The sequence below is a fragment of the Oryx dammah genome, unplaced genomic scaffold, assembly GCF_014754425.2.
Source record: "Oryx dammah isolate SB20612 unplaced genomic scaffold, SCBI_Odam_1.1 HiC_scaffold_18, whole genome shotgun sequence".
NCBI lineage: Eukaryota > Metazoa > Chordata > Mammalia > Artiodactyla > Bovidae > Oryx > Oryx dammah.
Genome location: NW_024070202.1, coordinates 91,270,563 through 91,282,914, shown reverse-complemented (window position 1 = coordinate 91,282,914; position 12,352 = coordinate 91,270,563). Strand labels below are relative to the sequence as shown.

The 12,352-nt window shown below is 37.3% G+C and overlaps 1 protein-coding gene across 1 annotated transcript in view; it reads left to right on the top strand.

The window, feature by feature from the left end:
* GRM8 (glutamate metabotropic receptor 8) overlaps positions 1-12,352 on the top strand; it is an 866,927-nt gene that overhangs the window by 507,865 nt on the left and 346,710 nt on the right. Inside the window, exon 6 of the mRNA XM_040259569.1 lies at positions 7,107-7,307. Coding sequence (XP_040115503.1) covers positions 7,107-7,307 — 201 coding nt within the window. The remainder of the gene's footprint in view (positions 1-7,106; positions 7,308-12,352) is intronic.

Genomic DNA, 12,352 nt, shown 5'->3' with positions numbered 1-12,352 from the left:
ATTCTTTTAACCTTTGGATCAAACTAAAAAGATAAATGAAAATGTTTCTCCTTTGTGAGGAACCAAATTCAATATATAGCTCAAGTCTAAGAATAATGAAAATGTAGTGATTCAGTTAATCAGTCTGAGAATTCAAGAAGAAAAATCCAAGCTGACATTTGGTACTTTTTTTTGTTAGTGCAGAATTTCCAGGTCTTGGTTACTGGATATTCCTGACTGTTTTGGAGAATTGAGTTAGTAGTATCTGTTCCATCCCACCCTAATACAATCTTCAAGACATCTTGGAAAGTGTAAGAAGAAAACAGAAATAAAAGAAGCTGACCTAGATTCTAGAATTTTAGAACTGAAGGGACCCATATTGATCATCTTGTTCAGTCCTCTAATTTCTACTGAGAAATAAATAAATGTCAGAGGGATCATGACTTGAGCATAAGTCTTTGAATTTTCAAACCACGGGTCTAAAGGCAGCATGGTATAAGGTATTTTACTCCAAAGTGAAAGTGTTAGTCACTCAGTCAAGTCCGACTCTTTGTGACCCCATGTTCTGTAGGCCACCAGGCTCCTTTGTCCATGGAATTCTCCAGGCAAGAATACTGGAGTGGGTAGTCATTCTCTTCTCCAGGGGATCTTCCTAATCCTGGGATAGATCCCAGGTGTCCTGCATTGCAGACAGATTCTCTGTCATCTGAGCCACCAGGGAAGTCCATTTTCCGCCAAGATGGAGTAAAAATTATTTCAGTGTTATAATCAACTGTCTTACTGTTATTCTAGACATTTGGGCCTGTATTCTTTCAATAATTTGATAAATTTATATAAAGTTTATCTTATATAAATTATATGCTAGAGGAAATAAAATACTATAGAATTTAAAAATCAGTCTTTTTAACTGCAATAAATGGAGCCTCCTTGTTCACCTTGTTGCAGGAAGGCGAACCCCTTTCAGGGCCAGAAACTTGGCTCTTGTCTAACTCTCGGAAATGAATTGTCTGAGGAGAGACATGTGCTGACAAAGCAAGAGATTTTATTAGGAAAGGGAACCTGGGTGGAGAGTAGTAGGGTAAGGGAACCCAGGAGAACAGCTCTGCCACATGGCTTGCAGCCTCAGGTTTTATGGAGGTGGGATTAGTTTCTGGGTTGTCTTTAGCCAATCATTCTGACTCAGAGTCCTTCCTGGTGGTGCACTCCTTGTTCAGCCAAATGGATGCCAGAGAGAAGGATTCTGGAAGGTGGTCGGACGTGTGGTGTCTCCCTTTGACCTTTCCTGAACTCTTCCGGTTGGTGGTGGCTTATTAGTTCCCTGTTCCTCACCAGCACCTCCTGTCATAAAACAACGCTTGCAAATGGTTACTATGGTGCCTGGCCGGGGGGGGGCGGCTTCAGTCAGTGTGCTTCCCCTAACAATCTGATTTTCCAAATTCTGTTAATGGTGCCATTATCTACTATCTATCCTTAAAACTGAAGGCAATGGCACCCCACTCCAGTACTCTTGCCTGGAAAATCCCATGGATGGAGGAACCTGTAAGGCTGCAGTCCATGGGGTCGCTGAGGGTCAGACACGACTGAGCGACTTCACTTTCACTTTTCACTTTCATGCATTGGAGAAGGGAATGGCAACCCACTTCAGTGTTCTTGCCTGGAGAATCCCAGGGGCGGTGGAGCCTGGTGGGCTGCCATCTATGGGGTTGCACAGAGTCGGACACGACTGAAGCGACTTAGCAGCAGCAGCAGCATCTTCAAAACTGCTGAGTTGTTGATTGCCTCTAACTCTTACTCCCATATTTTATCAGGTTTCTAAATACTGTTAATTTAACATCTAAAATATATTTTCTCTCATTGTTTTCCTTTTTTTTTTCTCATTGTTTTCCTTATCCACTGTTTCAACCTATTTCTGCCCTGCCTCCCGTCTTGTATCTCTACCTTTAACTTATATTTGTTTCAATTTATTGGGTTGGCCAAAAAGTTCATTCAGGTTTTCCATAACCCGAACAGACTTTTTGACCAACCCAGTACTTTGCATATCATTCCCAGAAGTAATTTTAAATACCAGTCTTGGTTCTTTGTTTTCAACCAAACAATATTTAGTATTTAAACTAAATATTTAAGATGCCCTTTGACCTGATCTGAGCTGTTAAATTGAAAAAAAAAATTAAATATCACTGCTGCTGTAACAATCTGATTGTTACAGATCAGAAAGTTACAGGGTGAAGTCCTGTGGTTTGAATATCTCAGGTTATATTCAAGGACTGGAAAGTGGAGCAGAGAAAGGTAGGGTGGTACCAACAGATGAGGCTGGAGAGATGGAGACCCCATCAGAGAGGTCCCTGTGAGCAACTTTCCCAGTTCAGTAAGGTTCAGAAAATTGTCCCAGGTCTTTTGAATTGTGCAACTTGTACCCTAATCCAGGTCTTCCCACCTGGTCTGTCCTGTTCTTCTGGCTACCTCCATCAGTCAGTTTGTCTTTCCACCTTACCACTGGGCCCATGTTTTTGTCCCTCTGCAGTTTGGGAGGTGCGCATAATTCTTTTGCATATTCTAGTGCCTAGGAGTTATTTCTGTTTAATTGAACATGCTAATGTTTCTTTCCCATCCTTCCCCTATTGTGTCCTTGAAACAAAATCGGTTTAAATTCAGTATAAAATGACTTATGTTTGCCGATATGCTAATGACTACTCTTCAGTGTGTGGTGCAGTTCTTGGCATGATTCTGCTGGTTTTAAGAATGACTATGCAGTTACTACATACATGTGCCTGTCAGGAAAGTGGATCAGAGTATGACAGTCCTGTCTCTGGTGTGTCAAGGACTGGGGCAAATAGAGGTCTTATGGAATTCAGAATGACTTTTAAATTTGGTCCTGTATGCATAAATTTGTTTATTCAGAGCAGCTCACATCTTCTCTTCTCTCTTACCAGCTTCCTCACAGCAACTGCAAGAAAATGATTTAATTATTTAAAATACTTGCTGCTTACAGAAGAAAAAGTCAGGGAGGAGCTAAATAAAGAAATAGTTTTTAACCTACACATTCAGAGTGTGGAATTATCTTTACTACATGCTAAGACTGTAGTAAAAAAATTCAACAGGTTGGATGTTTGCTTTCCTGGGAATAAAAGGTCTAATATGATTTACATTTTTTCCATTGACTTGACCAACTGTTTATGAGATCATCACTACAGTAACATTATGAGTTTTATAATAATTTTAGGAAAAGGAAAATAGCCCCTACAGTCTCAGTTTATGAAACTAAACTATCTCCTGAGAAACTAGATATTCTTGGAAAACCAAGCTCAACAGCCATGTATCAAAGAATTTAAAATTCATATCAGGTTCATCTTAGGAAGTCACATTGAAATGTATATAGCACTTTGCAAACTAGAGCAGTTTTGCTTTTTTACTAAGAAGGACTAAAACCAAAATATGCACCTTGGGGTGCAAAAGACCTTACGTGCTATTACCCAGAAAAATAAGCATTTACTCTGTGTTGCAGGGACAGAAGACGCTGTCAGAGTTTTGGATTTCATTAATGAAAACATAAAACAATCTTGCTATAAAATTTATGAGGCTGACTTCATCTCCCACCACACAAACCCTTAGCTATATGTTGTTAATTTTAAGCAAAACCCTAAAACACATCACAGCTTTACAATCAGTGTTTTAAATGGATGACTGACACACAGCCTTTGACAATATTTAGCACTTTATAGCAATACATTAACACCAACTTTAGAAACTATAGCATACTGAAATTTTACAGCCAGTCACGTTGATGAGTCACTGTCAGCTTGCAAAATTCTTCCTTTTGATGATAAGAGAAGCAGATATAGGAAGTGAAGGGCAAACTCTAGCTCCTGTAAAATCTTTACCATCATTATGAACTTGAAATTTTAAGGAATAGAAAAACATTGGGTTGGCCAAAAAGTTCGTTTGGGTTTGGGTCTAAACAGCATGAAAATAAATCAGATGATTTCTTTTTAAAATGTAGAAATGGTAATAGTGGTCAGTTTTTTAGTTTGTCATCATGCATATACATTGATTTGGGGAAAATGTCTTATAGTATCCATTGATGTGTGTGGCAATAGTCACTAGACAGCCTTATGGACTTTAAAAGAAAAAAAAGTGAAGTTGGATATATTTAATCTTCCCTCAAACTAATTGGAGTTTACAACTAGTAAAGGAAATAAGCAGTTCGACTAGTGAAAACAGATATCTATGTTTTGAAATTACAGATTATTCATGTCCTCATGTTGGGAGATTCTGATTCATTAAGTTTGAATGGTGCTGTTTAATCTGTACTTAAAAAAGATAACTAAGATGAGAACAACTGCTCTGGGATGCCTAGTCTTCATTTTCAGTTATCCAGTTCAGTGATGCAAAATAAATGACACCAGATATCTCCATATATAGATAGGGACCTATGCTCAGTGTAGTTATTTCAGGTTTTTTATCACTGTATTTCCCTTGTCATATGCCTCTTTTTTATAAGCAACCATGCTAGTCTGCCCAGGACTGTCCAGGTTTTGGTCCTATGACCTGAGAAACTCCTCAGTCCTGGACAACCAGAGTGATTTGCCACCAGATAAGCTGTTTAAAGAAATAACTGAATCTTTTTGGTCGCTGTGACCATTCTTCAATATTTATTTGTGAGTTGTCTATTTTGTGGTTAAAATCATGGGAGAGAAATTTTAGGTAGAAGCTGGAAGGACTGTTTTCACAGGTCACTTGATGACATTCTGGACATAAGCATTGAATACTACCTAGGAGCCTCAATCACTTAGATCTGAGCATAATAAGTGATTGAGGTTTCCTTGGTGATTCAGTGTTAAAGAATCTGCCTGCCAATGCAGGAGACTTGGGTTCAATCCCAGGGTCAGAAAGATCCCATGGAGGAGGAAATGGCACCCCACTCCAGTATTCTTGCCTGGAAAATCCCATGGATGGAGGAGCCTAGCGGTCCTTGAAGTTGAAAAGAGCCAGATATGACTGAGCACACATGCATAGAGGAAAAAATGTTCAATGTTGGATAAATGAAAATGAATAAATTAGCCACTACATTTGTCTAGAAAAAAGTCACTGTTTTTATCAGAGTATAGGACCCAAATATAAAATAACCACTTAAATTAACCTCTCTAAATTTAGAGGAACTATGCATTAGTGTGAGAAAGATAATATTTGTTGAACTTAAAGACTTTATTAAAGTTGACTGACATTTATGGGAAAATTTAAAGTGCTTGCTTTTGCTCTCTCCTAGTGTTATCAGATGAATAAAGTTTAAAGGAATGTGAAAGTGAGAGGAGATCCTTTTTGCTTTCCTTAATAAGCCCTCAATGTCCTTAAGTCACTTGATGGCATTCTGGACATAAGCAATAAAGATTATTCTAGGATCCAGGAGACAAGACGCTGCACAGAGATAGAAAGACCTATTTCTTTTTTCCTTGTGTATTCAGTATTCTTGCCACCTACCCCGTTTTTCTGGTGACTGAGAGAATATTGATGTCAATTTGGAGAAGTGGAAATGGTTCCTGTACCTGCTCTGGGTGTCTAAGTGAATTTAACTTCCATAATCTTGGTTTCCTCATCTTTAGAATGAAAAGGTTGGATTATAACTAATTATATTTCATCTAACTTTAACATCAAATTTACCTTCCGTTTTTAACTCTGTATTTATATCACATGTTAGATGATAAACATGAAGTTAAAGGTATAATTTCCAAGGCCTATTCTCAACCCTCAATAAACCTAAAACAATTATTCTGAATGACTTCATTTTAAGAGCTCTGCATCATTTATACAATGTATAGCAAGATGACTATAGTTAACAATGCAGTATTGTATACCTGAAAGTTCTTATAGACCTTAAAAGTTCTCACCACAAGGAGTAAAAAGGGAACTCTGTGAGTGATGCATATGGTAACTAACCTTACGATGGTAATCATGTCACGGTATGCATGTATATTAAATCATCACATTATGTTTCTTAAACTTACATGGTGTTATATGTCAGTTATATATCAATAAGTTGGAAAAAAAATAAATACAGAAAATTGAGTTTTTATTTGAGAAGAAATTAAGAAGAAAACAAATTGAATGATTCTTCTAAAGATAAAAGCATTGGTTGCTGAGTTGTGTCCAACTCCGTGATCTCATGAACTGTAGCCAGCCAGGCTTCACTACCCATGAAATTCTCCAGGCAAGAATACAGGAGTGGGTTGCCATTTCCTTCTCAGGGGGATCTTCCTGACCCAGGGATCAAACCTAGGTCTCCTACATTGCAGGAGGATTCTTCACCATCTAAGCCACCAGGGAAGGCCTAGAGATAAGCAGTGCACTTAAGGAAATATTGTCATTTAATATTTACAGAAAGAGCTCCCAAACAGCACTTTTTAAACAAGGACAGACCTGGGGTTATGGGGGAGATCTTACTTTGGGCCACTTGTTAGATAATGCTCTGGGAGCTGAGGTGAATGAAAAGAACAACAGTCTACACATTTTACTTAAAAGATTGAATCACTAGCAAAATGCTAGGTAGTTACTAACATGTACAGTATAATAGAACTCAATAAGGTGGAAATGAAGATAATGAAACTATTTGTCTTTTATTTACTTTATATCTTTTTGTTGCTAATGGGATAGTTTCTGTTCTTTCTCAATAAAAATTCAATACCCAGTTTAAAAACCCAACTCAGTAAGAATAGGACTAAAATAATCAAGAGTAAAATCAAATAGTTTTGTCTCATTAGGTGTGCCTCAAATGGTGAAAATCTTAGCCCTTATTCCATCTTTTAGTGAAATCTAACTCCAGTTGATGGAGAAGGCAGTGGCAACCCACTCCAGTACTCCTGCCTGGAAACTACCATGGACAGAGGAGCCTGGTGGGCTGCAGTCCATGGGGTCGCTAAAAGTTGGACATAACTGAGCGACTTCACTTTCACTTTTCACTTTCATGCATTGGAGAAGGAAATGGCAACCCATTCCAGTGTTCTTGCCTGGAGAATCCCAGGGATGGGGGAGACTGGTGGGCTGCCATCTCTGGGGTTGCACAGGGTTGGACACGACTGAAGTGACTTAGCAGCAGCATCAGCAACCCCAGTTCATGGCTTTCCATTCTTTTACAGGGCTGGAGCGAATTGCACGGGATTCATCTTATGAACAGGAGGGAAAGGTCCAATTTGTAATTGATGCTGTGTATTCCATGGCTTATGCCCTGCACAACATGCACAAAGATGTCTGCCCTGGATACATTGGCATTTGCCCACGAATGAGTACCATTGATGGGAAAGAACTACTTGGTTATATTCGGGCTGTAAATTTTAATGGTAAGTTGCAACTTTTTTGGTATCTAAACACTTGAGAAGTGACAGAGTGTGGCTATTCTCCCTATATATAGAATATTCTCCAGCAGAGTGGGAAACATAGGATGAGAAGCAGTTCCCCTTTTAATCAGAAGTGTGAGTTTTTCCACCTGCTTTTAAATCTCAAACACATTTTTGTGTGTGTGCTACCATTTATCTGTTCCTGAAAGAAGCAGAAGTTAAAAATAAGCTCCTATCAATCAAAAATCACTCTTTCAGAAACAACTTAGGAGGCTCATTTGGAACCACTGACAACAGATTAGACTTCTTTGAAAATGTTTTGTTCATGCCATTATTAGAGAAGGCATTGTTCACATTTTGTTTTAAAACCGATTTTCAGCATTTTAAACAGTAAGATGACTTGAGGAAGAGGGAGTGATTCAGAGCTGCTGTATATTTACATTCTAAAAGCTCTGTGTTAAGTTTTCACAGCTTCTTTTTCTTTGTATTTTTTTCAACAACTGGGTCAATTTGAAGCAATGAGCTGTATCGTGTAAGGTAGAACTACCTACTATGAAGTAGAGATGAGATTTGCCTACTGCCACAACAGAAATGCTGCTTCTCCAAGTGACACAAGAAATTAGTACAGAATATGCTGGATTCATAGTTCTTGGCTGAGAATAGCCAAACTGCCTGTCTCGAGTGATGGAACTATTGAATTCTGCTGTTCTTTCATGAAAGTTGTAATGGTTGCTGCTCATGACTTTGACCATTATTTTCAAATGAAATGATAGAATGCTCTGAGCTGTCTAATTCTTTCTGTTTGGCTGTAATCCACACAATGGACATGCCTCCGAGCCACGCACAGTGCTTCACTGTCCATCATAATACACTCCAGTGACCTCAGCTGCCAGCCTTTCTCAAAAAAGCACAAGGTCATCTTCAATTTAGAATTCAAGTGGAAACTTCCTCTTTTGCTCTGTTCAGGCAATGGGAGACACAATTTGGTTTACATTCAATCCAAAGGACCCTCTTTTTTCAACAGAATTTTGGTGAAACATTACATAACGCTGTTCCTTTTGTTGAGAATATAAATAGTAAGGGGAATTTGAAAATAATTTTCTTACAGTGATTAAATGGAGCGCAAGAGGAGTGTTACAATGCAAGGTTATTTACCCTAATGTGAGGTTGGGGAACACTTTGTTTATCTAAATTGTTAAACAGTGGAAAGAGGAATGCAAATGAATATATTTTTTTTATAAACTGAAGCTCATTTCCAGAAGAGAGGCAGATCTTTTAAAGAAACATTGGATTAAAGCACTTTAAAGGTGAATTACCAATTTCTCTCTTAACCGTAGATAAAAACCTAACCCTTCCTTGATGACTTTAATTATCATACCATACTGTAATATAATGATGCCATTAAAGACTACTAAAAAAGTCATAATGTCTAATGATTATTAACACAATTTGCCTCTAGACACCAATGATTTCTGAGTTCTGTCTACTTTTTACAGTTTTTTTTCCCCCTTTACATTTTCAGGGTGCTGTTGCTGTGATTGTTTTGGGGGCTCATCCCTTCCATAATTTGCTTCTTTCAATGTACTATGAACACAAAGGACTTCCCTGGTGGCTCAGACAGTAAAGCGTCTGTCTACAATGCGGGAGACCTGGGTTCGATCCCTGGGTTGGGAAGATCCACTGGAGAAGGAAATGGCAACCCACTCCAGTACTATTGCCTGGAAAATCCAATGGATGGAGGAGCCTGGTAGGCTACAGTCTGTGGGGTCGGAAAGAGTGGGACATGACTGAGTGACTTCACTCACTCACTCATGAACACAAAAACACACATAAAATTTCATCAATGTATTTATTGAGTCCATAGAATGTGTTAAACATTATGATAGGTGCTAAAGATACATTACTGGTAAAAACAGTTCAAACAGAACCTAAGTTTCTTAGGGAATTTAGATATCAATCAAAAAAGCACACAAAGGTGTAATTATGTAATCTGCAATGAATACTGAAAGAGAAGGTATGTTGGACTTAAAGTTTATAATAGGGGAATATGTCCCTATTCTAGGGAGTTAGAGACAGCTGGAATTGAGATGAAAGTGAGAGATAAGGGCAAAACAGTAGACAGGACCAGAGAGATCATGAGGTATTATAGGTCATTCCTACACTATGTTCTTCATCTTGAAAGCAATAGGAACCCACTGAAGCATAATAGAACTTTGATACAAGAGTAAACGTACTCCAGATGAGGATCATGTAAAATACAAGAATTTTAGTGTAAGAACTTAAAAGAGAATCTCTTTGAGCTCCTTGGAGATTTATTTCGCTAATGGCTTAAAATTTGGCTGTGTTCCAATAGCTGGTAATAATGCTGCTAAGTCACTTCAGTCGTGTCCGACTCTGCACGACCCCATAAATGGCAGCCCACCAGGCTCCCCCATCCCTGGGATTCTCCAGGCAAGAACACTGGAATGGGGTGCCATTTCCTTCTCCAATGCATGAAAGTGAAAAGTGAAAAGTGAAAGCAAAGTCGCTCAGTTGTGCCGACTCTCAGCGACCCCATGGACTGCAGCCTTCCAGGCTCCTCCGTCCATGGGAATTTCCAGGCAAGAGTACTGGAGTGGGGTGCCACTGCCTTCTCCAGCTGGTAATAATAGTACTGTAATAATAATAGGGTAAGAGACCTGAGTATACCCAGATTATCATGGGATATCTAATTTGATTTTCAGTAATTTTCAGGATGTTTACATTATTGGCTTACTGTTAGCTTTCATTGATTATTAATACCTTGCCAGTTTCTGATAAAAAGACACATAGGGCTGTTCAAGTAGAAGTACATCATCAGGACAATTGAAAGGAGGAGAAACAAATTTAGTAAAGAACTGTGTCTGGTACAATAGTAAGAAGGAAGGACTAGGTTAAGTACTGAGCTTCCTAAGCAGTCAGAATGTAAAGGGACATTTGATGGAATACATAAGCTTCATTACATGATAGAAGCAAGTTTATCTATTTTTTAGGAGAGAATTCATTCTCTTAGAATTTATTTCTAAAAGAAAAGTATTATATAAGACTTTGGCAGCCTAATAAGCAGTGCTATTTAACAAAATTTTACTTGGGGTGTTAGAGGGAAACAAAGGCTTGCCTTTTAGGATTACTTTTATTGCTACCAGTTGAACAAAATGCTATTTCTATAAATTTTTTAAATGTAAAAATTTATCAAAAGAAAGACATAAAATAAAGAAGAGTTCAGATTTTTCAGGTACTTAAGCAACAATGTCAATTTCTTCCTCTGGTCTGGTCTATAGGCAGTAAAATATTAATACTGTACATCTTGTATAGAATCAAAGATTTTTCTGTTGCCATGAGAACCTTATTTATCACAAAGAAAAAGTGTTGGATAGAATTCCAGAAATGACTCCTTACTTCTCTATAGCTGAGCAGGACAGAGTTGGCATACTAATCAGGGCTGTTTGACTGTAGGTAACAGAAACCAACTTAAGCTTGCTTAAGCTAAAAGGAGGATTTATGAGGCTGTGTCAAGACCCTCCCTGGCAGAGTATAGAAGGGCCTAAGAAAATAACTGATTATAAGTACTAAAACCTTACAGAAATCCAAACATCTTTCTGTCTGCTTTGTTTTGTTCTTCCTATATGGGTTTTCTTTACTTCTAGTTTCTTAGGGTAGGTAGCACAATTTTTAGAATTTGGTTGCTGTTTGGAACATGTGCTAAGGTGAACATATATGTGTTTTAAGTCTCAATTCTAACCTCTTGGAAACTTGAATCTCATTAGCTAAAGTGAAGTTTGATGTCAGACCTGTTCCAAATTATTGATGGGAAGGAGCAGATAGTACAAACTTAGCTGTTGTGAGGCACTCCTAGTGGGTAAAAGGGACATTTAGGAAGTTTCTATCAGTGACTTAGGGGGAAAGTTTAAATAAAGTGAGCAGAGAGATGAAAACCTAAGGAAGGGGTGATGCTGTGGTCTTTGAATCTCTTTGCTTCTCTAGGTGGGTGAATTTTTGTTAAGGTAGAGGAGACACAATTAAGAATCACATACAATTGGTGGGAATCTGAGAGAGGAATCAATATTGGAATTATTTAATGAATGCAAGCCTTCATGTTGTGATTGAATTCTCTGAATGAAGTACCTTCCTTAAACTCACAGTGAGGTTAGTGGTCTAACCATGTCAATGCTCATTATTCTAAGAAGCATATGTAAACATTCGCCTGATTACAGAGACTGGTGTAGAGATGGAGTTTATCAGAAGTTTCTTTTCTTTAGAAACTTTATTATTTTATGTACTTACTGAAAGTTTTCCAAATATGTAATTCTGAGAGTCTCTGAACATTACAGACTGGATTGTGTATAGTACCTTTAAGCTATCTAAAAGAAATAAATACTGCTTAATACTAGGAAATGTATTGTAAGCATGCTAATAGGTCAAATAAGACAATGAACAATATCTCATAAGATCTATAAAAAGCCATTTGCTTAAAATATAAACATTTCTGTTATAAGTACAAAACCAAACTAGAAATGGAATAAATGTTTAACAGTATAAGCACATCTTTCTTGGCCTATAAATAGTTATATATTTATTTATAGTTATTCTTGTTGCAGAGACAAATTAGTCCTATTAGCACTGTTATTAATAGTCTATCAATTTTAGCCATTGAGATAAAACAAGGAACAAAAATAACAGAGATTACTACTAAAAAGGAAAAAGGAAATAGTATTATGATTATTTCAAATGATTTGATATTAAGACAATAAATTGAAGAATATATTAGAATACTTTAAGATGATCAAATTTAAAATTAATATTAAAACATTAAAACTTTCCTACATACTAGTAAGAAGCCATTAATTCATATGGGAAATGGGACTCTATTTTCTTTGCAAAATATACATCGACAATATCTTGGAATAAATGGAACCAAAAAATATGAAAGATCTATATGAAGACAACTTTATTGAGGGACATACACATCCATTGTTTGTAGACACAAAAATAAAGTATAGGAAAAAATGTTATTCTTTTATGAGTAAATC